This window comes from Galeopterus variegatus, unplaced genomic scaffold, assembly GCF_000696425.1.
Source record: "Galeopterus variegatus unplaced genomic scaffold, G_variegatus-3.0.2 Scaffold2456, whole genome shotgun sequence".
In the NCBI taxonomy this organism is placed as follows: Eukaryota; Metazoa; Chordata; class Mammalia; order Dermoptera; family Cynocephalidae; genus Galeopterus; species Galeopterus variegatus.
In genome coordinates, this window is record NW_007728567.1 from 21199 (window position 1) to 48774 (window position 27576).

The 27576-nt window shown below is 37.2% G+C and overlaps 2 protein-coding genes across 11 annotated transcripts in view; one reads left to right on the top strand and one right to left on the bottom strand.

Moving 5' to 3' along the window:
- OCIAD1 (OCIA domain containing 1) overlaps positions 1 to 10274 on the top strand; it is a 24073-nt gene extending 13799 nt beyond the window's left edge. For 5 of the 7 annotated variants that reach the window (XM_008581772.1, XM_008581774.1, XM_008581773.1 and 2 more), the window contains exons 6-9: positions 708 to 843; positions 1814 to 1989; positions 7026 to 7178; positions 9759 to 10274. In XM_008581772.1, coding sequence (XP_008579994.1) covers positions 708 to 843; positions 1814 to 1989; positions 7026 to 7178; positions 9759 to 9796 — 503 coding nt within the window. In that variant the 3' untranslated portion in view covers positions 9797 to 10274. Of the gene's footprint in view, positions 1 to 707; positions 844 to 1813; positions 2035 to 7025; positions 7179 to 9758 lie in introns of all 7 variants that reach the window. The other 2 variants (XM_008581777.1, XM_008581778.1) reach the window with 2 other exon arrangements.
- OCIAD2 (OCIA domain containing 2) lies at positions 2042 to 27485 on the bottom strand. 4 transcript variants are annotated; one of them, XM_008581767.1, is made up of 8 exons: positions 27394 to 27485; positions 25602 to 25729; positions 21516 to 21612; positions 19437 to 19490; positions 17602 to 17649; positions 16097 to 16214; positions 15110 to 15156; positions 2042 to 2214 (listed from the first exon to the last, which is right to left on the bottom strand). In XM_008581767.1, exons 2-8 carry the CDS (start codon positions 25665 to 25667, stop codon positions 2171 to 2173), a joined length of 474 nt encoding a protein of 157 aa, XP_008579989.1. In that variant the 5' UTR covers positions 25668 to 25729; positions 27394 to 27485; the 3' UTR covers positions 2042 to 2170. The 4 variants fall into 4 exon arrangements, with proteins under 4 accessions (XP_008579989.1, XP_008579993.1, XP_008579992.1 ...); XM_008581771.1 differs by lacking the exon at positions 2042 to 2214 and adding an exon at positions 11698 to 12803 and having other exon boundaries at positions 27394 to 27484; XM_008581770.1 differs by lacking the exon at positions 2042 to 2214 and adding an exon at positions 12810 to 13192 and having other exon boundaries at positions 27394 to 27484.
- Positions 27486 to 27576: the final 91 nt, after the last annotated feature.

Below are 27576 nucleotides of genomic sequence, written 5' to 3' on the forward strand. Positions count from 1 at the left end.
TTGAAATGATGCAATAATTGCTACATTTAGGTTATCCTTTGTAATTTATTTTAACCTTTCTTTTTTTTGGCAGCTGGCTGGTATGAAGATCTGAACCCTTGACCTTGGTGTTATAACACCATGCTCTATACGTCAGCCCATGTGATTTACTATCTTAAGGGATTTGTTGCACCTAATTTTATTTTTAAAATAATCTTGTAAAATTGGCTGGGCAAATGATTCCCATTTTACAGAAAAATAAATGGCCTAAATTTCTGTTACTAGATTAGAACGTTGATGTTTTAATTCCTGTTTCATTCCTCTTTCCATTATTACCTTTACCACATCTTTCCTGTCTATATTAATAAAGTAATTATTATCATACAGTTGACTTATAGCAACTTTATTTTGGCTTATTTTATTTTGGGAAAGTGAATTAAACCTGAGGCTGGCCTGTTAGCTCAGTTGGTTAGAGTGCAGTGTTGTAACACCAAGGTCAAGGATTCAGATCCCTGTAGTGGCTAGCTGCCAAAAAACATGCATTATATCCATAGAATCTTTCTTTGAACTCCGAGTCTGATTTAATGTGGGACTTTAACCATTATTGCAGGAAATCTCAGTCTTTCTAAACCAAAGACATATTACTTTTTTAAAAAATGTTCTTTTAGAAAAGATTCTGTCTAAAAAGTCATGTTCAGTCACATTTTTTGTTTGATTTCACAAATAAGTTGCTTGTATCATGGGATATTTTGCTGGAAAGCTTTCTTATGTGAAAACTTGCCAAGAAAAGTTCAAGAATCTTGAAAATTCCCCTCTTGGAGAAGCTTTACGATCAGGAGAAGCACGACGATCTTCACCACACGGGTGGGTCAGATTTTGATCTTTACTTAAGGTTTTAAGTTTTAAGGAAAGAGGCAATTACATATTGCCATAATTCAGGGTATGAAACATTGCCTGACTGAAGGACCATTGGAAATTTGCCATTTGCTGTAGGCTAAAGGTAATTTGTTTTTAAAAGTGGAGTAAGACTTGGCTACCATTGTTTTAAATATAGAGTTGCATCCTATTGGGAAATCATATCTCTAAATATTGGAAGTAGATAATGAAATGGTTGTGATTTATGGGTCCCTCCCCCCCCTTTTTACAAACTTTCTGTAATGTCACATAATTTGTAATTAAAATAAAATGAGTATTTAAAAACTTTTCAGTGTTAAAAATTTCAAACTTCTAAATTAGTACATAAAGCAAAGCTTAACATGTTAATTGGTTTTCTTCAGACTGTGGTTTGGTTTTTGTGCTGTGTAAGAACAGGTAAATGAAGCTGTCTGGATAGGTAGATAAGCAAGGTAATTCAGTAGATTGGTAGGTAAATGATATCATAAATGGCAAGCAATGTAAACCCCATGAGAGAAAGTATTTACTTGTATCTTTTTTAGTAAATTAGTGCTTATATAGACTTCTAAATCTGTATAACTTCCCAATTAATGTGGGAAATGGACATGTTTATTGAAATTAGACCTTATCTGAAGTACTTTTTCTTTCCAAGAACTTTAAAACACAGTAAAATTATTTTTAAAGCCTAATGTTTTGAAAATCAGATATATTTTCTATTTCTCTATTTTAAGAGTGACAATTTTTAAATTGTACAGGTGGGTCAGGACATTTTTAAAATGTTTTTGTAGCAGAAAGAAACAGACTTCATTTTACTGCTTAAAAATAACTATGTTACAAATTATGATTGTTTTATAAATTAGATAACTTGTTTTCATGTCTTAAAACTTTAAGGTATCGGCAATGACTCATATTTCTTATGCAATATGATTTTCTTTTATAGGCACTATTCTCAAAAGTCAAAATATGACTCAAATGTGAGTGGTCAGTCATCTTTTGTGACATCCCCAGCAGCAGACAACATAGAAAAAGAGGTGTTTCCTCATTATGAGCCAATTCCATTCAGTGCTTCTATGAATGAATCTACTCCCACTGGTATTACTGATCATATTGCCCAAGGTAGAAACTTCTCTTGAAATGAATTTCAGCATTTTATGGTCCAACGTATGTATAAACTTTATTTGATGACCTTTTCTGCTGGATATCACCTGTATGTTCACCATCAGCCATCAACCTAAACTTATCCATCAGCCTAAACTCAGCATGTTTGTTCATTTTGTTCATTTGTTTCTTTCTTCATTCATTCAACATTTCTTGAGGACCTATAGGTGTCAGGCACTCTTGCTAGATATGGAGGAAGTAAAGATGAATAAGACTTTGTTCTTGTCCCTGAGAAACTATCTTTTAGAAGATACAGAAGTACAAGGATAAATTACTAATATGTCCTAGTAATTGAAAATATTAATGCAAGTTTAGTGGAATAGTGAAGAAGTAATAAATTGTGCCTCAGAGAGTAGAGTCTTCAAGAAGGCTTTTAAAAGGTTACGTTTGATAGGCTAGTCTTAAAGACTTTCAGCTTCCTTGTCTGTAATGTAAGAAAAATAAAACTTACCTGCCTTATAGAACTCTTGTCAAGAAACTGTCGAGAAAATCCATGTGAAAATGTTTTGTGAAGTTTGTGTAAATACTAGCTTTGAAGATTGTACATGTAAGTGAAACAACATTAACTTTGGATTAATGCCTGGATTTGAATCGAGATTGACATTTGCTAGCAGTGTGACCTTGGGCAAGTAATTGTAATTTACAGTCCCTTTAGTTTCTTCATCTCTTGAACAGGGATGATAATACCTCTCTTTAATAACTGTTGGAATTAGATGAAATAATGAGGCAACGCTTGGCAAGTATGGACTGTCAACAAACGCTAGTTTCCTTCAGTCTTGTCTGCAGTGAATGGTGAAGAATTAGAACAGGAAGTACCAGTCAACAATTCCTTATCTAAAATCCTAACATCTGGGCTGGCTGGTTAGCTCTGTTGGTTAGAGTGTGGTGCTGATAACACCAAGTTCCAGGGTTAAATCCCTGTACCTGCCAGCTGCCAAAAAAAAAAAAAAAACAAAAACCCAAAACAAAAGTCAACAAAAATAAAATCCTAAAAGCTTTGAAAACCAAAAGTTTTATATTATTTTTTAAAAATAGTTAAATTGGTAATAAAATCTGACCTGAACTCATTTGGCAACAAACCCTGACCTAAACTGACATAAATTATATAAATATAGCCTTTATTTACCTTACGTAATGTGATTTCCCCCTTTATTTCCTTATAGAAATATTAATGTGTTTGCTTACTGACTGCTGCCTCAAACCTATGAATGGATGGATATCAAGTAATATAAGGGATATACACTATAATATTTTTCTAAAATCTGAGAAACTCTGAATTGTGAAACATTTGATCCCAAGGGTTTGGGTAAGGGATTGTGGACCTCCGTAGAGTACTCTTTGTAAATGCTTGCATTGAAGGAAATTTAATAAGCCAGTAAGTGGGGAATAAACAAGGTTAAAGGGAGGTTTGGGTTTTTGTGGGGTTTTTTTGTTTGTTTGTTTTCTAAGATGAGAGAGATTTGAATCTACGTGGAGGTTAAAGGGAGGGAGGGGATGCAGTGGAAAGGGAGAAAATTGATTATAGTCATGGAAGGTTCTAGAGGATGCAGAAGGGCTTCTAGTTAGGTCAGAATATGAAGTAGCCACTAGCCATATATGGCTGTATAGATTGAGTAAAAGTAAATGAAATTAAAAATCCAATTCCTTGGTTGCTTTGGTAGCATTTTGATTGCTCAGTTCACATGTGCTAGTGGCTATCATGTTGGACAGTGCCAATATTATACGTTCTTATCATTGCAGAAAGATATACTGGACAGTACTATTTTAAAGCTGAAGTAGGGGTGTGAGGTGAGTATTAACTTTGCAGAAAAGAAGAGACAGGAGAGAATAGAAGTTTAGATGATTAAAGAGACTCTCAAATTTAGGTGAAAGTTAAGTGTCTCTTAATCCTCAACTTTTTTTTTTTTCCTGAATGGTTGGAAGCAAAGACATCAAATTAGTCCGAAAGGGAAGAGGGTGGGCAGATTAGGAGAAGGTGGTTAGGCACTATCGCATCTCTAAAGGCAGCTGTCCTTGACCTAAGCTTATGTGTCTCATTTTCTCAGTTTTAAGTTCAAATCCATTCTTTTTGTGCAGTAGTCCCCGCTTATCGGAAGGAGATATGCCTGAAACTATGAATAGTACCGAACCATACATATATAATTTTTTTTCTGATATCTGAGATGGTTACTAAGTGACTGACAGATGGGTAGCATATATAGCATGGATACATTGGATAAAGGGATGATTCATGTCCTGGGCTGGACGGAATGAGATTTCATCATGCTATGTAGAATGGTGTGCAACTTAAACCTTATAAATTGTTAATGTCTGGAATTTTCTGTTTAATGTTTTCAGATTGCGGTTAACCACAGGTAACTAAAACCGCAGAAAGTGAAACTGTGGATAAGGGGGGACCACTGTATTGTAGACATGCCCCCAGCTTTTCTGTTGTAATGACTTGCATCTCTCTTACTATTTGCATTAGAAAATTCCATGTTACATATTTTGTTTTGCACATAAAAGCAAACGAAAAGCCCCTTGGTATCTACCCACAGGCTACAGCAAGGTCCATGTTTTAGTATTAGTTTATGCCCTTGACAGCAGTCACCCATCCATCTAGTGTCCTTTTTGACCCCCTTCTCTTAATCAAACTTGCCACTTTTTTGCTGCCCTCCACATGGGCCAGCAGTGGCCTTCCTTGCTTTGCCCCAGATGCTGTCCTCCCTTACCAGCGCACCCTCTTTTTTTGCTTAAGTCCTTTTTGCCCTCTTCAGCTCTGTTTTCTTTTACCAGGAATTCAAAGTTTTTAATCTTTCAAAGTAGAAAGCACTCCTTCATAGCTGTTACGAGACTTATCATAGATAGTTTATTACATAGTTATTAGATTTAAATCAGTGCTGTTTTACATTTGTCATTCCTTCCAGCTCTTTATAACCTTCCCAAGGTAGTAAATTGTATTCTCTTCACAATGCAGGATATTTACATTTGGCTTTTATAAGTTGAAAAAATTCTTACCAATCTTCTATCTGATTTATGTTTTCATTATTTGTCACTGAATTTCAAAATAAATATTTTTCTTTTGGTTAAGAAAAACTATTAGACCTGGAAGGAACTTTAAGATCATCTAATAAGACCCTATATTTCACACTTGAGAAAAACCAAGATTCAAAAGCTTAGTGATTTGCCCAAGGACATTCACTGGTTGTTGGCAGAGTGGGGATAAGAACCCAGGGTTCCTGAAGTACTACATGTTAACTCGTTCAGAATTTTAAAGATATCATTTATGGTGAAGGGAAATGAGTTCAATTACTTATTACTAATGAAGTGCAATGTTTTAAATTCAATGTAAGGTTATAATATTTTTCTTTGCATACTTCTTTTTTTAGCAAGAAAAATTTAGTTTTCAGCCATGGTATAATAATAGAACTAATTAGGAGACATTTAAATCCTCTTTGTATCAGTGCAGTATACCTTTAATAAAATAAAACATTAAGGTTGAAAATATTTTTTAATGTATAGGTTGGAAAATTGCTTGTTCACTGGGATCTTACCATTGAATTCCAAAGAAGTACCACTTTCAAAAATTGTCTTTAAGAAGTTATTTTAATTACATGACTGTATTATCAAAATGAAATGCTCAATTTATATATTCCATTGAAAATCTCTTTGAAAAATATTTTTTGGTGTGATGTGTAGACTTTGTAAGATAAGTAGTTATTCACTGAATGTTTTGTTAGCATCAGTTACTTTCTTTAAAAATGTTCATATGGCCTTTTTTGCTACTTATACGTTTTATAAAATGTTCAGTATTTGATCCTGTCAACCAATTTAAGAGAAACCACTTCATTAATTTTACATCAGTATTTACCTCTTTTTTTTTTTTTTTTCCTTTTTGTCTTTTTTCATGACCGGTAACGGGATCGCAACCCTCGGTGTTGTGCCCGCACCACGCTCAACCAGTGAGTGGACCGGTCTCTATATGGGATCCGAACCCTCAGCAGGAGCGCCGCCACACTCTACTGAGTGCGCCACCGGGCCGGCCCAGTATTTACCTCTTTGATAATACATATTGTTCACACCCTGACTCTGTTTGGGAAAGATGAATAAATGTTGGTTCCCAGGCCAAAAGTATAGTTGGCACTTTCTTTTGCCTTAGTATGGCATCCAGAGTAAAAATGATGCACACTCTGATAAAAGGCTATGTTTTATACTTTTCAGTAGTTATTTTCAAATATTTTTGTTTAAATACCATAAAGATGGTAAAATAATTTTTTAAATAGCTGCAGTTGTTTGCATGTAAGTCTGTGGTTATAGGAACTTTTAACTATGGAAATGTTATTAAATCTGCACTATGTCAAGTTTTGTTCAGTTGTCACAGTAGAATATATTTCTCTTTAATTCCATATACAAAGTTATATGAATAACTTTTCAGTTTAAAATATTAACATTTTGGGCTGGCCCTGTGGCGCACTGGAGAGTGCGCCGCTTGGGAGCGCAGCGGCGCTCCCGCCGAGGGGTCGGATCCCATGTGGAGACCGGTTCCCGCTCACTGGCTGAGTGCGGTGCGGGCGCAACACCGAGGGTTGCGATCCCGTTGCCGGTCCCCGGTACGGGCGTGACACCGAGGGTTGCGATCCCGTTACCGGTCAGTAAAAAAGACAAAAAAAAAAGGAAAAAAAAATTAACATTTTAATAAAATCTAAATTGTACTGTTATATTTAATATGTTTAAATTGTACATGGTCATTCTTCTGGCCATGGTTTAGTTTTCAGATTTTTGGTGTTGATTTTAAGTGTTAGAAATAAAAGCTTGAAAGTATAAGAGGAAGTAGATTTTAGTTTTATAATTACCTTGTGGAAAGTATAGTATCTTTGTAATGGTGTTAATAATTTGATTCTTTATTTCATTTTATCCTATTCTGATTGTAGATAAGGAGCATTTGTAAAATATAGGTGCTTTAGATTTATCCAAATCCTTTTTTATTACCATTTATTAACTGTTTGTTGTTTTAGGACCTGATCCCAACCTTGAAGAAAGTCCTAAAAGAAAAAATGTTACTTATGAGGAATTAAGGAATAAGAACAGAGAGGCATATGAAGTAACTTTAACACAAAAGACTGACCCCTCAGTCAGGCCTATGCAGGAAAGAGTGGCAAAAAAAGAAGGTACGATAGTTTAGTCTGAATCACTTCACTTTTAGGATTGGAAACTGAAGCATTAGTTTAAAATGTTAATTATATTAATATGTGATTTAATTCTTCAAGCAATTAACCAAAATAATTTTTTTAAAAAGAAGAGTTATTTCACAGATACCAGTTCTTTCATTTTTAAGGTGTTCCAAGGGCCATTTTGTGTTAGAAAATAATTAAGTCCAAATAGTAAGACTAATAGTTCTGTAATACAATATAGAAATTATACATGTATTTGAGTATTTTTTACTTAAAAGAAGTCTCCTTTGGGGGGCTGACAGATAGCTGGTTAGTTCAGTTGGTTTGAGCATGGTGTTGATAACACCAAGGTCCAGGGTTTGATCCCTGTTGCCAGCCAGCCACCAAAAAAATAAAAAGTCATGTTGGGAGTCACGTTGGGAATTGATATCCTTTTGCTAATGATGCTCTATTGCGTAACTGGGTCTGGTGAGCTGAGGTTGATAATTGAGCTATAATGCCACTTTGGCAGAACCACAGAATCATGATTGAGTAATGAGATTGATTTTCTGGTTCCTTTGTGAAATTGAAAGTTATATGCCTTCCAGACCTTTAGAGCATTTTTTAAAACAATATTTTTCTTTATAATTAGTTGTAAATGTTTAAATCATGGTTTCTTTTAAGTCCTTTTGGAACACCCATACATTACCCAAAGTGAATTTTCTGATATAGAAGTTCACCTCTAAAGGAAGAGGGCATTTTGAATAGGGTTTTTTAGCTGTAAAATTTTATGATTTCTCTGTTAAGGAATTTCAGAAAATATGTCATTGTTTCAAGGTTTGTCTACTATAAAATTCAAAGGAAGGAATAGGTCCTTGGTACCTTCTTGAGTCATATGCCAGAAAGAATGCAAAAATGCATAAAAATCCTTAGTATTTGTTACTATGATAATTTTTTAGAGCCAGTGTTATTGGTAATTAGTTGTTGCTTCATTTAGAATTCTGTTTTTATAACAATTATAGATAAATCTATGTCATATTTTTGATGTAAAAAGATCTACCTTTGAAATAGATTTGTAATCTACAATATTTGTTAATGCTTGCATTAAAAAACATTTAGCATAAACTTTATGCATCCAGTGGCCATTACTTTGTAACATGTAAAAACTTATTGGTACTTTGTACTTTGTTCTGCTAATTTATTTCAGGACTTAGACTGTAAGCTCCAAGAGGGCAGGAAGTAGTATTTTTCTCATTTTTGTAATCTTTTCTGTTACATGTCTGCATGGCATAGTACCTTGCACTGATACCAGAAATGTAATTATTTTAGTTGGGATTTCTATAGTAATAGAGATTAGAAAAGGAGATATGGTAGACCTATAGCATTTGCTGGATTTTGACATTTGTGGTTTAGACTGTGAACAGTCTTGAATTTCTGTTATATGAGACAGTAATGTGAAAGGATAAACTTTTTTCCTTTGTAAAAGAAAGCTGATTTTTTGTGCTTTTTATAATTTGAAGAAAAGACCTGTTATGAAATAGTTTCAGTGATTTTTCTAGAATGTTCTTCAATCTAGACAGAAAATTTGACTTTAGTACAATGTAGATTCACAGGGTCAGAAAGTGTCACTTAAAGTGTTCACCTTTAGTTTATGCAGATTATATTTCTTGATATTTATCTAATTAGATATTAAGACTGAAATTTTAAAACACAAGCACATATTTCTTTAGCTGTCAGAGCAATGTTACCACACCTCTTGTAGCTTCTAGAAAACTTTACTATATGCTCATGAGACAATGAGAGCAAGAGGGAAAGGCAAAAATGTGAGGGGAGAGGGTATATAATGTCTTAGTATAATAATGAAATAGTTTTGTCTTCATGGATTCCCTGAAAGGGCTGACAGAGATAACTGCTTCTTTAAGTTGTTATGATTAGTTGAGTCTTCTGAAGAATTATAATACACAGATGGAGCCAGTGTAGAAGAGAAGCTAAAAAGTAAGAGTAGGAAAGACAGCATGTTTCAAAATTTAATTTCATGTAAAATGCAGGAATATTGGAAACCATTTCCTTCTCATACTAGTATTACAGCTCCTGGGAGAGAAGATTGAGTTAACCATAACCTGAAGACTTGACCATTTCCATTACCATATTTTTTGTGAAAAACAAAATTTAAATGTTTGTTCTATTATTTTTATTTCCCAGTATTTTTTTGTGTGTATGTTATATACCACAGTTGTTAGGTGGTATGGTAAAATTGTAAAGGCACCCAGGCTGTGAACCTAAACAGACCTTTGTTCACATCTCAGTTCTACTTGTTAAGGCTTGTACCTTGGGCAAGTTACTAATCTGTTTTCCTACCCTTAAAACGGGGATTGTGTTTACTTTATAAGATTGTTATAAGGATCAAGCATTCATAGTTATGTCCTATCCCCAGTTCACAAAAGTCTAGCCAGTCCCTTTTTATAATTATAATTTGACCCGCGTTTTTATTCAAATGAGGGAGAAACATAACTTTTCATCCTAACAACAACAAACTTAAAATAGTGTCCTTAACTTATTACTATTTGGAATCATCAATTATTTGTGCTTTTTTCCTAGTCAAAGTAAACAAATATGGAGATACTTGGGATGAGTGAAAAATTACATCATTGGACCTACTGAAGGAGTTTCAATATCCAGCTTCGACTAGGTGGTCATGAATACCTGCATGCTTTGAGCTCAGCAGCAGTCTTCATAAACATTTATAACTAGATTTTGGATTTTTGTGGTTTGACTTATGATGTTTAAAAAAAAACAGATTTGGTGTTAATGTGTAAATGTGCTCATCTTGGGGAACTATATGAAGGTATTATACCACGGTCATATGTAGTTTATGAAATTGTTTTAAGTTATAGGGCAAAGATACTATTTCAAAACTATCAAGAGATTGTAATGCTCTAGAATCATCATATATGAAAATAAATAACTGCATGTTGCATTGGGGTGGGTGGGGGGAGCGAGCATAATTTTTAGTGTTAAGCTTTACATCAAAAATTATTAAAAAGTCTTTCTCAGGCATTTGATGTATTATCTTAATCTGTATTGGAAATAAAATATAAAGGAATGTGCAACAGCTTTTGTTCATTGATTTGTGTTTTTATTATTTGCAATTTGTTAATTTTTTTTTTTTTTTGACCGGTAAGGGGATCACAGCCCTCGGCACGGTGTTGTCTGCACCACGCTCAGCCAGTGAGTGCACTGGCCATCCCTATATAGGATCCAAACCCGCGGCCTTGGCACTACCAGCGCTGTACTCTCCCGAGTGAGCCACGGGGCTGGCCCACAATTTAATTTTTAAGTACAGTTATAAGTAAGTGGTGTTTTGTAGGGATAGGAAATAAAGTCATCTCTAAATATTTAATAATGAAATGATGAATGAGATTCATGTAGACAAATCAATACACAGTAAATAGCACAGGGCCTGTTGCAGAACCACTCTTGTTATCTGTTAGTTCTGGTGCCTAAAACAGAAAATATGATAATCCTGCTCTTTTCTGAATGGGTCACTTCATTTCTGGAGTCTTCATGTCTGAGGATACCACAGATCAAACAAAAAGGTGTCCCAAGACCAAGTTGTGACAGGATTGAAAACCTACTCCAATAGTTGAAAACACTGGGGCCCTTTAGCCAGAATTCTAAGAGATAAACATGCTTTTCAGTATTTAAGTAAAGGCTATTACATGAAAGAGGAGTAAGAATTATATTTTGTAGCCACAGGGAAATTACTGATTTAGTCTGACAAACATTTACAAAGTTCCCATATCTGCAAGAACTCTGCTTGGGAATTAAGAGATAAGAAAAAAAAAAATACACTTCTCGTTCTGGAGGAGTTTCCAGTCTAGAGGGAGGCAAACCTGGGCTCCCCATAAGACTTCCCTAAAGAATTTAACACCTGGTCAGTGTACTGGGTTGCACGGTGGGGCAGCAGCAGGTGTCTTTCCCCTGGAAATACATATGTAGGTCCTGGAATCTCATCTGCTTGTACACTGCAGAGGGGGCTTCCACAGGGAGTGGTGGGATGTTGGATTGGATCTCAAGCCAAGAATTGGTAATATGAACATAAGCTTTGGGAGGACGGATTTTTTTTTTATTGTTTTCACTGCTGTATTTTCAGGGCCTAGAACAGTGTCTGGCACAGAGTGGGTGATTAGTATTTGAATATGTGAAAGAATGAACATTTTAAAACAAGGAGATTTCACATTAAAACCTACAATTGTTTGTATTGAAAAGTTGGAAAACTTAAAAACAGTGGGCCCACATGTTTGTGTGTGTGGAAGTGAAGAATATGCCTGTGTTTTTCATATGCCATTAGTCTAGCTTCACTCAATTACATTATCTGTCTGGGCCCTGGACTTTGCAGCCTCTGGGTTAATCACTGAAATCTCTGCCAACTCTAAATGGCTACAAAATTGAAATTTATAGTTGAAATTTGGGGGCAGAGTTCCAAAGCAAAAATATTTTCTGTTGATTAACAGATTACACTATTTGAATATCAAAATTACATGACATTTGTATTACATTTTATTAAGTCATACAAGATAAAATTTTACTACTTTCATAATGTTAAGAGAAATTATTCTGACAGCAAGAGAAAATCTTTGTTTAAATGAGAATTTTAAATATAAGCATTATATACAGTACATCATATGCTATATTATGTATATGTAATGTACAATATATAAATCTTCCTGGAAATTCTAGTATATTTTGATAAGAAACACAAAAGGATTATTCCACTGTTTTTTAAATTGTAAAACATACATTTCATGTGGAATAGTTTAACTCCAGCAGTAACCTGAACTCCAGGATCACTCAAACAGGCAAAATTAAGAAAGAAATGATCACCTCAGCCAACAGTGGGTGAAAAGTTTGATCAATTCCTCAGAAATTAAAAGTATCTTGAAAGGATCCTTTTTAATAATGTACTCATGTAAGCCAAGACAGAAACACTTCTAGGCATCACTGGAGTGCTGTGAGGATGCATGGGGTTTAAAGATCATTTTGATGTTTTCAGGTTGGATAAGGATCTTCCTTATTCTCATTAGTATCATTCTCTGTGAACTAACTTTGTTGACTACATAATCTACAAATGTGTTAGACAAGGTTTGTTGATTTCAGATACCAAGTTTGTCACTTCTGATAAGTACATTCATGGATAAAGTAGATTATTAATATTACATTTTAAATCCCATAAATCAAATTTAAAACAATGGGACATTTTCCATTTTCTTCACTTTAGAATATCAGTTCGTATTATAATAGGGAAAGTTTCCCATTAAAGTTGTTTAGACATCCGACTTTTACCATGTAGTCTCCTGTTCTTTCTTTCATGCAAGTGTATCTATAATTTTATCCTGCTTTTTGCCATGGTTTTTTTTTTTTTCTTTTTGTTCATCATGAAGATATTGCTTTCATAAGCTTATGCCAAGCTTGGTGATGAGTGCTGGTAATTGCTAAACGCTAAAAGACAGATGTGGCTCCTTTAACACAAGAAACATTCTCCCCTGCATGAGTGCTTCCTAATATGCACAATAGATATGCAGCAGAATATTCAGGACTTCTTGGACGACCTTCCAGTTTTTTCTTCACTGATTTCCTTTCACACTAAGATAGATCACCATGATAAACTGCTTCAGTGAATAACTTATCTACTTAGGAAAAGCGGAAAGCCCAAGCAATAAACCCAATTTGATTGAGAACTATGAAGATGTCAGCAGTAAAAGCAGTGTTTCTTTTCAACAGTAATAAAGGCATCTTCTTCCAGTGCCCCGAGACATTTTAACTTTGACTTGCTGTGCTTAGCAAAGTGGGAATGTTCTGATCTCTGGGAAAACATTTTCTAGGATGCAGGATATAAATGTACCCAATTCTGAATTTTTGCAATAGCCGAGATGACAGAGTCACCAATTGATAGTTGTCAGAGCCAAGAGTTAAACTGCATCCAAGAAGCTAGGATATTGGCTCTTCATTGATTTACAGAAATAGAACTTTGACTGAAAAAACAGGATACATAATATAAAAAGAACTTAGCCAAAATAACTCCATTTCATACATTTAATGTTCATCTAAAAGTAAGAACTTCCAAATATTTTTGACGCTTAAAGTATTTCATGTCAAGTATTAACTTTTTATTGGTCGCTGGCCACTATGGGGATCTGAACCCTTGACCCCCCCCCCCCTTTTTTTAAAGTAACACTGGGTTCTAACCAACTGAGTTAATCAGCCAGTCCAAATGTTGTTTCTTTTGCTGCTGGCCAGTATGGTGTTATCAGTCCCACGCTGAGCTAACTGGCCAGCCTATAAGTATTAACTTTTTCTTGGTCGCTGGCCACTATGGGGATCTGAACCCTTGACCCCCCCCCCCCCTTTTTTTAAAGTAACACTGGGTTCTAACCAACTGAGTTAATCAGCCAGTCCAAAGGTTGTTTCTTTTGCTGCTGGCCAGTATGGTGTTATCAGTACCACGCTGAGCTAACTGGCCAGCCTATAAGTATTAACTTTTGAAGTTGTTTCCCTTCTTACCTCCACGGTACAAGCTTCAAGAGGTATTATGTAAAACACAAACATGTACACACATACATACCCTATATATAAATGGTGACACATATATTTTCCTGAGAAGTTACAAAGATGTAAGAGAAGTTTTTGTGTAGGGCTCAGACAGCCTGCCAGAAAACAAAAGGTTCCCAAATGGAAGGATTTTTTTTTTCATGCAACAAACTTGGCAGGAGCCTAGGAGTCTGACTCAGAGTTGCACTGGCTGCCTCAGAGCTCCCTAAAGTTTTAAGAGTTTATCATTCTCTGAATTAATTCTTCCGGTGATTCCTCACATAAATAAGCTGTACCTTGGGAGGAGAGACAGTTTGGCAAGTTGTGTTTACTCTGTTCGACCACCAGTAGTATATAAAAGAACCCTGTTCTTGGGTGCTGACAATGAGCCTGTACCCGTTAGCTAGGTAACCTAAAGACATTGGGAATTTCCAAAACTCCACCATACTGATGAGCCACACAGTCACTTAGAGCACCAAAAGGACAGAATTGATTCATATTGTGACCCTTTCAAATGACACATTTTTAATTAACTTAAAAACCTTCGCCCCTACATTTTAGGAAGCACTTCTTTTACCTATAAGACATGGTCTTGCCCTGTAGGAGGGCACTTCAAAAAGTACGTGGAAAAATTAGTTAAAATATTCTATTTTTCTATGAACTTTTTGAAGTACCCTCATATTTCTATCCATACACATTAATTTTCTTTGGGTCATGACTTCTCAACTTCCTCAGCATTCATTGCTATCAGAGAACTTAAAACACTGAAAAAAAAAAAAAGCAGAGCTCAAGAATGGATGGGGGCTAATCAGAGAAGACTCTTGATTCTCTTAGCTAGCTGTAAGCAGTGCAGGATGCAGCATCATTTCTTTTTGGTACGTGAGGGCTCCTAATGTTCTTAAAGAGCAGAAAAACATGCAATGCTCAATTCAATTGGGAGCCTTCCACTCTTGACCTTGGTGTTACCAACACTGCTCTAACCAGCCAGCCCCCACAGAAAACATTTTAATAGAATGAATCACAATATTTTTGTTCCATTAGAAGTATATTATTTTATTTTATTTTATTATTTTATTTTTTAAAAAAGATGACCGGTAAGGGGATCTTAACCCTTGACTTGGTGTTGTCAGCACCACGCTCAGCCAGTGAGCAAACCGGCCATCCCTATGTGGGATCCGAACCTGGGGCCTTGGTGTTATCAGCACCGCACTCTACCGAGTGAGCCACGGGCCGGCCCAGAAGTATATTATTTTAAAGTACACTTGAAATTTTAAATTTATACAAATTCAGAGGTTTAAAAAACGTCAAAAGCCACAGATACAGAGTTTAGGAAGCAGAAGGCTGTGAACCTTCCTTCTCACCTAACGCGTGCTTTATTTTGCATTCCTCACAGGTAAGCAGGCAGTGCCTAGAAGAGAAGCAAAAATAGAGTGGATTGTACTTGACACTGGAAGCTCAAGTCTTAACACAGTATTATTTAGAAATGTTTTCTATGCCAACATTCACCAGCCTAAATTTTTTCAGGAATAGTCAAAATTGTTTCTTGGTTTGGGTCGAGCCCGTGGCGCACTTGGGAGAGTGCGGCACTGGGAGCACCACAGCGCTCCCGCCGTGGGTTCGGATCCTATATAGGGATGACGGGTGCGCTCACAGTGCTCACTGGCTGAGCGCGGTGTGGCCGGTCTCAAAAAGGACAAAAAAAAAAAAAATTGTTTCTTGGTTTAAGACTTCCAGAATTTCATCCAGAAAAAAGTAATAATGATCTTTGTGTTCAAACAGTTGGTTATATTTGTGGTCAGGGTCATATAGGAGTTGATCTTGACTTTTTGAATTTGAGTAATTTCTACCAATAGCATAAAATAAATCATAAAATACAGAGTGCATTTACCCAGGATTTAACTATATGCCTTATGGATTTAGGTTTGGACACACGTGCACACATATACTTGTACACACATAATTTTTAAAATTAAAATAAATTTTTAATGACATTTCCAGAATTCTTGGTTTGTAGTTTGCCTAACTTGTATCTGTTTCCTTCAGATCTAACATAATACCAAGGAAAATGCACAGCTTTGTTCTGGATGATATCCACGCCCATGGCCTTGAGGCCCTTCCCAGCATTAAAAGTACTCATTAAATATTTGTTGACCAAATCAAACAAGTGATTAAGTTAAATAATAAATAATTATTATTGAAGTTGGATAGCAACAACTCAAATCATGAGGGTTAAAGTTTTTTTAAGATGAATTTTGAAAATGTGTTTAATATCATAATAATGAGTGATCTTTCATTTAATTTCTTATAATTATCTTCATTACAATCCCTCAATCAAACAGACTGCAAACCTGTTATGCCCTGGACCAAAACCAGCCCCACGGAGCTGATCTTCAAAGGAATGGAATTTACTCTGGCAAGCTCCTATGTATGATGCCTTTCCAAGGCCAAATCCCAGGATACCAGCAACTGTAAAAGCAGGTTAGGAAAGATAGATAATTTAAAAGTTCAGAATCCTCTCCATTAATTATTTTCTAGAACTTTCTTTATTAACACTAGTAATTTTTATATTAAAAGTACCATGATAAATCAAAGACCCCAAACTCTGAGAATGAAGCCTCTATTAAAGAGCTAGATTGGGGGCCGGCCTGTGGCTCACTCGGGAGAGTGCGGTGCTGATAACACCAAGGCCACGGGTTCGGATCCCATATAGGGATGGCCGGTTCGCTCACTGGCTGAGCGTGGTGCTGACAACACCAAGCCAAGGGTTAAGATCCCCTTACCGGTCATCTTTAAAAAAATAAAAAATAAAAAAAAAAATAGATAAAGAGCTAGATTGGGGGCCGGCCTGTGGCTCACTCGGGAGAGTGCGGTGCTGATAACACCAAGGCCACGGGTTCGGATCCCATATAGGGATGGCCGGTTCGCTCACTGGCTGAGCGTGGTGCTGACAACACCAAGCCAAGGGTTAAGATCCCCTTACCGGTCATCTTTAAAAAAATAAAAAATAAAAAAAAAAATAAATAAAGAGCTAGATTGGGAACTGGAGACTTTCTGATCTCCTTAGCTTTGAACTGGTGGTAGAAGCACCAAGAAAGAGCAAGCAAGGGTGCTGTCTCAGAGACAGGCAGCCAGAGTGTGACCCAGCTGTCAACAAATGGCTAAGGCCACCAGGGGAGGAGAAGGTGGGTTGTGGGTTGTGGCTCTAGGTAGCCTCCAAATCACTCGGTAGGAGAGTGCCTTAATTTTCTTTATGGACTTGGAGTAGTGGAGAGCTGAAGTCCATCTTGCCTGTAGGACAGGTCCCAAGGGAGAGGAAACCTCCCGTGGAAGAAATCTCAAACCTGTTCTTCCTGCTGGCAATGAGGTTTCAGAATGTAAACTGGAATGCATCCTCTTTGTACATGAAAGGTCTATGGATACCAAGTGGAAGAAGACAAAAGCCCAAGTTTGTAGTAAATTTATTATTAGAAAGTCCCTGATTTAAAAAAATTACTCACTTTTTGTGTCCATTGTAAAAAGTATTTTGAAATACTCACCAGGCCAAAAGAAGAAAATAAAAATCTCTAATGGATCAATCATTCAGAGGCTCTGCTATCGATAATCTTGTGTTACATCCTACCTGCCCCTCCTTGTCCATGCTTTAAAGAGGATTGTTTAAAGAGAAATCCTACTGCTAAGCTGTTATGTCAGAAAGTGTTGAACAAACTAAGAAATGCAAAGCAGGAGAAAATTGAGACTGAGTTTTTGGAGCATCAAGACAGGCAATTGGCTAAGCTGGATATTCCTATCCCTGATTGCTATGCACATCTTTTTTTCAAAATGAGTCTGCTTTTTAAAAAATTCTATGACTTACGTGCAACTTTAGGCAATGATCCAAATCTTGGATTAGCTGCTAAATAACCTAAAGAGTAACATATAAATATGTTAGTTCATTATGTTAACACTTAAGTTTATAAAGAAACCTTCAAACTTTAAGATATAAAATTTCTTAAATGTACACGTTTTCTTAATCTAAAGAGATGACCTTAAAAGAGTCATGATTCAATTCTTGATTGAATTTAACTCCCAAACAGCCATTTTAGGTAAATAGCAAAGATGAGCTTTAACATATAGAAAAAGAATATGAAACAGACAATTCAAGACTGATTTCAAGATATCAAGCAAAGGTGGAGCTAACTACTGAGTTCAAAGAAATTAGTCATCATCCTCTCTTCTTAAGAAACTCAACATAGAAAGTTTCAGTTTAGAGATTCATAGTACATATATCATAATTTTTAAATGAAAACATTAGAATTTGTGATAGGCAGAATAATAGCCTCCTGAAGATCCACATCCTAATCCCTGGAAACTGTGAATGTGTTACATTACATAAAAGGGAGTTAGGGTAGAAAATGGAATTAAGGTTGCTAATCAGATAACTTTAAAATAGGGAGATTGTTCTGGATGACTCAGGTGTGCCCCATGTAATCACGATGAACCTTGAATGTGGAGGAAGGACTTGGAAACAGAACTAGAGAATAGGCAGCTTGCGAAGGAGTTGGCTCAATGTTGCTGACTGTGAAAACACAGGAAGGGGCCACCAGCCAAGGAAAGTGGGTGGCCTCTAAAAATTGGGAAAGGAAAAGAAGCCCGAGAGCCTCCAGAGGAACGCACCTGGGTTGACACCCTGATTTTAACTTAGACTCATTTTGGACTTCTGGCCTGCAAAATTGTTAGATAATAAATTTGTATTGCTTTAAGCCAGTATGTTTATGGTAATTTGTTACAGTAGCTGTAGAAAACTGATACACAGCCCTCTCTTGAACCTGTCCAAAATATATTTGCACAGGTTCAAGAGATGTTAGATTGCCTTAGTTTGTTTTCTGCTGCTAGAACAGAATACCACAGACTGGGTAATTTATAAAGAACAGAAGTTTATTTGGCTTATGGTTGGGAAATCCAAGAGCATGGCGCTGATATCTCAAAAGGGTTATCTCACGGAGGAAGGCTTAATAAAGTGAGTGAGTATGCAAGACAGAGAGGGAAAGAAGGAGGGGACATTCAAACCATAGCAGTAGATTCAGAGTAGTTTAATATTTATAAAACATAATCTCAATATTTTTTTCTGTGTAAAAATGGTCTCACAAAGACTTGTTACTGATTGATAAATATATTTCTACCAAAAGACTATCTTCAAGTTATAAAGATGAAATTGTATTTTATACATGATCTTATGGACAAGAATAATATTGACTCAGGTGGGTTTCTCCTAGATATATGACAAATGTGATCTCTAAGATCCAGAAAAGAACTAGCACACCTTTCCTCATGTTTACTAAATATAAATATTCCTTTTAAAAACCTGGTGATGAGCAATATTCAATAAAATGGGCTTAAACAGGGTCAGATGCCTTCTTGTTACCTGAGGGCTAAGAAATGCATAGAGCTCCCTATTTTAAAGTCAGCTGATTAGCAACCTTAATTCCATCTGCAACTTTAATTTCCCTTTGCCTTGTAATCTAACATATTCACTTATTCTGGGGATTAGGACCTCTTCTAGGGAGGTGGGGACTTTGTCTGAAAATAGGCAAAGCCTGCATAAATAAATTCTTTGCCAAAAAATAAAAGCTGAGTATCAAAAAGCTGCCAGGAGGGTCACAGAAAATGGGTTCTCTGAAGTTAAATGATTTAGCAAATATTGAATCTTACCTTGGTAGACTAGTCCCTGGGTAACAAGCATGCTTACAAGAGAAAAAGGCAGAGCTGTAAAACAAAAACACCCTTTAATATTGATATTTGAAATCTTGGCACCTCACCTAGAAATCAGGGAGAATTACTCTGAGCATGTTCTCTTAGCTTCCTTGGCAGTGAGTTTTTATTCATTTGTTATTTTACTTATTCAACAAATATTTATTAAGTGCTGCATGGAGAATTTTCTCGGGATTCGCCCCAGTCACTCAAGCTGACGCACAATATTAATCCAAATTTACACCCCTTGCTTCTCCATCTCTGACATCCACCTGTACTCAATGTCAACAAGCACCAAATTCTAATCATTTCACCCAGCCCAGCCATCTTACTGAGTACATGTACTTGGCTGTTGAATTTGAGAACTGCCTTTAGCTGTATATTTTGAAAATTTCAGTCCTACATAAATGTTAAAACACAGTACAATAACTCCTGCATACCCTTTACCTAGATTCATTCATTATGGACACATTGCCAAATTTGCTTTCTCTCTCTCCCTCTTTTCTCTTTTTTTTTTCTGAGCCACTTTAAAATTTGCAAACATCGTAACTCTTCATCACTAAATACTTCAGAGGGTATCCTCTAAGAACAAGAACACTCCCCCACATAATCACAATACCATTAGCATACTCAAGAAATTTATATTTCTTTAATACTCATACTTAAGAAAAATTACATTAACTAATACACTATCTGTATTCAAATCTCCCCACTTGGTCCAATAATGTCCTTCATAGCTGTGGGTTTTTCCAATCTAGAAAATCAAGGATTGTGTAGTACATTTTCTCTCTAATCTGCTTTAATCTAGGACAATTCCCTGCCTTATTTTTTATCTTCATAACATTTTGTCCCACAATTTAGATTTGCCTGAAGACCCAAATTGAAAATTACAAGATGACTACATTCATTTTAAGCATGTGCAATGATTAGCTATGATTTTTAAAACAGGCAATTTAGTGTGGCAAAGGCAGTTTCTAGTTCTATCAAAATGTGTCATATAACTTTTTCCAAAAGCAGAGAGCAGTAATAAACATCTAGTTTTTCCTGGGAACAAAGACAAATCAAATAGCAACCACTTTTTTCCCTCATAGCTACCTGATGGTAGGCAAATGGGTCACACTGAAGTTTTAATCTGCTAGGGCCCAATTAAATTACTTACTCATAGGTTGTCAGAAAACACATGAATTTCTAAAAGTAATCATAGTAATGCATAATGAATTGCAATAATCAAATGCATAGAATTCCGATCAGTAATCATAGCAATGCGTAATGAATATCAACGTCTAGAAGTTGTTAGTTCCAAAACAAGTGATACCGAATTTGAACAATTTAAGAAATCAAAATGAGTATTCCAAGTATAAATTATTCCTATGTCAGCAATGTTGCAAAATATTAGGAATATATCTATAAGTCCTATCACGTCATTTTCAAATGAGGAATCACACATTTTTCAAGCTGGAAAGGACCTTAATGCATAGCCTGAATTCACACCCTTGTCTTACACAAGGCAGGCCCAGAAAGACAAAGCAACTCAGCAGAAAAGGTTGTTTCAGAGACAATGTAAGTGTTAATGGAATGCTGCTGCCATTTTTTATTCATTCAACAAATATTTATTAGGTATTTTCTATTAGTGAGGCATTGTGCCAAGCTCTGGGATGAAGACCCAGATGAACCTGACATTATTTCTGAACTCTATGAAGCTTAGAGTCTAGTGGGAATTTAGGAAGATCTACTCTTTGGGAGTTAAGAAATTCTAAATAATACTCTTGGTCCATGTTCTTGGTCACATGAAGGGAAGAGTTCTGTGTGCACTACTTTTTGCTAAGTGAGGTAAAGTGCTCCTTAATCAGATAGTACCTCTGCCCTAAAAAGCGCCTCACCATGGATTTAAACTCTGAACATCCTCAAGTCTCAAAATTCTTCAGGGATTTATGCAAAGTTGCTGCTCAAAAATAAATCATGACCACAATCCTAATATGATCTTTAGGCAGTTTATTGCAGCAAATACAGTGTTAACTAAGAATAGAGGGGTGCAATTACCTCTCTTCCAGAAACTTTCTTCTTGACATTCTCGAATGATCTTTGAAATCTCTCCTCTGTGGATGTGCAGTTTTGATTTTGGACAAAACAATAAGCTCTGTAAGGAAAGTTATACAGTGAGTTAACTGAGGTCATCAGAAAAGTCTCCACTTTGATTTCTCTGGAGGACAGGGAGATCTCTTCACTTGTTACACGGCGCATCTTTGAAGTTGGCACAGAACGGTGACCAGTTTCTGCAAGTGCTTTTCAGCTAGGAATGCTGGATGGACTTTGGTAAGGAAAGAATCCCAGCTGGAGAGTCAGAGTGATTCAGACTGAGACCACAGTGCATTTGGCAGATGTCTGCCCAGGCTGAATTTCTGCCGAGGCCACGTGTTCTTTCTTACCTCCATCCTCTGTCCATGTGATTCACAATCCCTAGCATGCTACTCACCCCCTTCACCCCTTGACACCCAGCTCAATGTTGCTTCCTGAGAGAAGACAGAGATTTCCCCTATGGCGCAATATTCAGACATTGGGGATCACACTTGTAATCACACTTGTATTACAAGTTATCTATTTATATGTCTGTCCTCCAATTTATCTATTTATATTTGGGTGTGTATTTTTAGACTGTGAGCTTATCAACAGTCTGCTTTTTATCTTTCTACACAGTTTACTTTTAATCTTGACAGTGTTTTTACACACTTATGAGTGTCTGCACATAATTTCTGGTGCAGCTATTGACGTAGTTGACATAACTATTATTTTTTTTTTTAAAGATGACCGGTAAGGGGATCTCAACCCTTGGCTTGGTGTTGTCAGCACCAAGCTCAGCCAACCGGCCATCCCTATATAGGATCCGAACCTGTGGCTTTGGTGTTATCAGCACCACACTCTCCCGAGTGAGCCATGGACCGGCCCGACATAATTATTTTTACTAGTCTACACTATTGTTTATCATGTTGACATGCTATAATCTGCACAACTCCCATCTTTTATGATCACCCTCTGTAGGTGTGTATTATTCACTCATTTTCCATTCTCTACTCTCATTCCCCTGTGCCAACCACAACCATTCTGAGTCTTTAATGTGGACTTTTCAATTGTATGCATTCTTGCAAAATGTTCATTGTTTGGGTTGCATGCATCTTTTTTTAAAATGTAAGTAGCATTGTTTTTTATATTTATTTTATTTTTAAAATATTTGCAACTCAGCTCTATGCTTTTAAGATCCATCCATATTGCTACCATACATCTCATCTACTTCCGACTGCTACATAATTCTCCACAATGCATGCCAGTCCCCACCGCCACATGTCCCCCTACAGACCCTTGTGAGAACACTTTTCAGATATATATCCAGAAGTGAACTACAGCACATGTGTATTCTCATTGTGTTGCAGCCTTGCTAGACCGCTCTCCCAGTCTTCACTCCTACCAGCAGCGCCTGCATGTTCCTTCAGGGCTATGAAGCCTCCATAAGAGATAGTTACGAATAAAGAAGACTCCAAGCAAGTTAGAATAAATAAAGGATTTTTGTAACATTTCTCATTATCCTGTTTTCCAAGCTAATAGGTATGAAGTAATATTCTATTGTCCTATTTGCATTTTGTTGGTAACTGTTGTGTTTGAGGATCTCTGCATACCCTACAGCCAGACTGTCCTCTCCTCTAATGTTAGAGGAATCCCTGCAACTGGACCTGGGTTGTAATCTTTTGTTATATGTTGGCTCATTAACTTTTTTTTTGGTAAAATACACATAATATTTACCATTTTGACCATTTTGAAGTATACAATTCAGAGGCATTAAGTACATCTACAATGTTGTGCAACCATCACCACTATCTAGTTCCAGAACATTTTCATTACCCAAGAAGGAAAGGCCATACTCATTAAGCAGTCTCTCCTCATTCCCTCCTCCTTCTAGCCCCTGACAACCACTAATCTGCTTTCTGTTTCTATGGATTTGTGTATTCTGGCTATTTTACATAAATGGAATCATACAATGTTTGACATTTTTGTGGCTGGCTTCTTTCCCTTTGCATAATGTTTTCAAGGTTCATCCATGTTGTAGCATGTATTAATATTTCATTCCTTTCTATGGCTCAGTAGTGTTCCACTGCATGGATATACCACATTTTGTTTATCCATTCATCCACTGATAGATATTTAGGTTGTTTTTACCTTTTGGATATTGTGAATAGAGCTGCTATTAATGAACATTCCTATACAAATTTCTGTTTGAACACCTGCTTTCTATTCTGCTGGTCTATGTGATAATTCTATGTTTAACTTATTGAACAATTGCCAAACTGATTTCCACAGTGGTTGCATCATTTTACAGTTCCACCAACAATGCATGAGAGTTCCTTCCAATTTCTCCACATTCTTGCCAACACTTGCTACTTTCTATTTTGTTTTTGTTTTTAATTATGACCTTCCTAGTGGGTATGAAGTGTTATCTCATTATGGATTTGATTTACATTTCACTAATGACTAATAACATGGAATATTCCATTTGCTTGTTGGCCATCTGTGTATCTTTACTGGAGAAGTACCTATTCAAGTCCTTTGCCCATTTTTAAATTAGGTTGTTTGTCTTTTTGTTGTTGACTTATGAGTCTTTATATACCTGGGTACCCTTATTAGATATATGCTTTGTAAATAATTTCTCCAATTCTGTGGGTGGTTCATTTATTTTTTAAAAAAATAAATGTTATTTAATTTGTTCCTTACTACAAAAGTCATACTTGTATTTCCTTCTGTGTGAATTATTTATGTAGATTTTTTGGTCATTTATCTCCTGCGGTTTGTTTTCCTTGTTGATGTGCAGCTCCTGGGCTTTTGAAATTTAGCTTGCTGATTTCTGTCATGGTTCTTTTTAGACTCTTTGTTTGTATTAGATATCAATGTGGATGATGGTCACCAGTCTTAAGCACTTTTGCATGGGCCAGGAACTTGGCCAAGCACTTTACATGCATGATGTCATATTAACAGGTGGGAAGGACTCTGGCACCTTATGCCTTCAGAGCTCTACAAGCAAGGCAAGCTGGCAACCTCCCTCTTCATTCTCTACAGCTCCCCTCAGCACAGTACAAAGAAGCAGTGATCAGGATGAGTCACAACCACAAGGAGATGCAGGTGTTCTCACCCTCCACTTACCTTAGTTCCTTAGCACAAGCACTACTCCTCAGCAAGCACTCCTCCTTATACCCAGTGTAAATATCTGTTCTTGCTCCTGGCTGTGGCTGTGGCAGAAACAAGGAACACCTCTCCCAAATACACACACATATATATACACCCCGACTATCACAATTGCTCTGAGTCCTGCCGTCAAGATTCAAGTTTCTGCAGAGTCTGCCAAAAGGAGCTCTGATGATCCTTTTCTGTATAGCCATAAATGTTTGATGGCTCTCCATTTCACAGAGGCAACTCAGGTATCCACATTCTTCTCCCCGTGACTTGATATTATTTGTCTGCTTGACTCTCCTGAACTTTGCTTCTTAAATATTATCTCCTCCATAAACTATTTGTAGTTGACTCCCAGAGAACATGAACTCCATCTACCCATCAAATACTTTCTCTTTTTTTCATGTATGTGTTCCTGAAACATAAAATTTATTCCCAATAGATTGAAAAGCTGTGTCCATGTTAACACTTGGGTTATTGATCTGATGGCTAAAAAATTAAAGTCCTTAATTAGCAATTAAGGACTCTGCTATCCTTAACAGAACACCTGCCAGCAGCATATGCTTAATACGATTACCCTTAGTAACAAAAATGTAAAAATAAGCAAAATGTATCATTCTGCTACATTCAATTAAGAGTTTTGCTCTGCTGCAGGAAACCTCTTCAGTCACTGACATCCTAGTTAAGAGTCAGTTAAGCTTGACTCTAAACAGGGAAGAGTAAAAAAAAGGATTTTGTAAATAAATTTTTAAAAGGCTTCTTTTCAAAGAAGCCAAAAACATACTTTCCTTCCACATTCCATTTTCCTTGAACACATCCAACAAAGCACCAGACTGAAACAAAGTTTAACCAAAAGTCCAAAAGTCCTGCATTATATTGCTCTTCAGATGGCAGACACCCAAAGCAAAAATATACCTGCTTGCTTAGTGGTGGCAAATGGGGACCTTTATCTTGGTTTCCATGAGTAGACACTGAAGCCATGGCGACTTTGTCCTTGCTCCTCTTCTAGTTGAGGGTACTCTGCTTACTCCTTGACCCAATGTCTAAGGAAAGTAGAAAAGAATCACTATGCCATGACTGAAAGTTTAGATCACGCTTAAAAACACCCTTACTGTCAACTGCGCTTATCTGGAAAACTTATTTTCATTTTGTTATTAGTCTTTTTTTTTTTTTTTAAAGATGACCGGTAAGGGGATCTCAACCCTTGACTTGGTGTTGTCAGCACCACGCTCAACCAGGGAGCGGACCGGCCATCCCTATATGGGATCCGAACCCGTGGCCTTGGTGTTACCAGCACCGCACTCTACCGAGTGAGCCACAGGCCGGCCCCATCATTTTGTTATTAGTCTTAATTTGCAAACTCAATTTCTAGTGCTTGTCCCTCATCAACACACACACACGAACTCAATAATAGTGACACGATTTACAGCAGAGTGACATGTCATGCTGTGCACAGTGGAATGTTTTACTACGTGTAAACTGTGTCCTAACGAAAGTCTCAATTCATTACAAGGTCATTAACTGCACAAATGCTTACTGAGTGTCTATCACATGCCAGGCCAAGGGGTACAAAGAAGGATAAGACAGAACCCTTGCGGACTTAAGTCTTAAGTCTCCCAGTCTTAAGACAGACAAGTCAACAGTTACACAACATGAAAAGGTTTCCCCCAGAGTTATGTACAGGGTGCTAAGGAAGGAGGGGAAGAAAGTCTATTCCGTCTAGTCAGGTCACCAAAGGCATTAGGACTCCTGAGCTTTCAAGAGGATGTGCAGGAGGCCCCGGGTCCGGTCTGGGGTCCCTCTGCTTCTTCAGTGGTGGGGGAGGGGACGGGGTGCTGAGAGGTGAGCAGCAGGATGGGGTGGGGGTGCTTGGTAGGATGGACAAGGAGGGGGGCGCGTGGGTGGGGGGATGTGGGGGACACGGTAGGACGGACAGCAGGAGGGGTCACTGCACTCTCTGATGGGTGGGGGAGGAGCCGGGGATCAGCCTGCTGGGATCCTCCGCCACCCCCAGCCAGAAGCCGCTACCCCGGCCCGAGGACGCGGGTCCGTCGCGGCGGGAGCCAGAGCCAGCAGGGGACGGGTCAGAGGAGGCCAGTGCCGCGCCGCGCAGCCTCCAAAGGGCCGCCCTGGCCGTGACGCCGTCCCCGCGGACGCCCGGCAGAAACGCCACCGCGCCTCGCCCCCCGCCCCCCGAGCGCGGGCTTCGTATAACTTCGTATAATGTATGCTATACGAAGTTATTACGCGATAATCTTGTGTTACATCCTACCTGCCCCTCCTTGTCCATGCTTTAAAGAGGATTGTTTAAAGAGAAATCCTACTGCTAAGCTGTTATGTCAGAAAGTGTTGAACAAACTAAGAAATGCAAAGCAGGAGAAAATTGAGACTGAGTTTTTGGAGCATCAAGACAGGCAATTGGCTAAGCTGGATATTCCTATCCCTGATTGCTATGCACATCTTTTTTTCAAAATGAGTCTGCTTTTTAAAAAATTCTATGACTTACGTGCAACTTTAGGCAATGATCCAAATCTTGGATTAGCTGCTAAATAACCTAAAGAGTAACATATAAATATGTTAGTTCATTATGTTAACACTTAAGTTTATAAAGAAACCTTCAAACTTTAAGATATAAAATTTCTTAAATGTACACGTTTTCTTAATCTAAAGAGATGACCTTAATGTCCTGACACCTGGTAGGTCCCACCTCCTGGATGTCTTGCAACGACTGCCTTCTTCCCAACAGTGACAGCAGCCACAACCAGTTACTGGCACTTGTCCGCGGTCCGTGCTACGACCCTGTCTGTAGAGCGAGTTCTCTCCTCCTGGGTTTGCAGGCCGCTCAGCTGAGTCGTGCAAGGCCACGCGGGGAGTCGGATCAAGGCCGGCT

Coding starts and splice junctions, on each gene's coding strand:
- OCIAD2 (XM_008581767.1), bottom strand. CDS start 25,667: ATGGCTTCAGTGTCTACTCATGGAAACCAAGATAAAGGTCCCCATTTG. Junction 21,613..25,601: donor TGCCACCACTAAGCAAGCAG/GTATATTTTTGC, acceptor CTTTCCTTACAG/AGCTTATTGTTTTGTCCAAA. Junction 19,491..21,515: donor AGAAAGTTTCTGGAAGAGAG/GTAATTGCACCC, acceptor TTTGTTTTACAG/CTCTGCCTTTTTCTCTTGTA.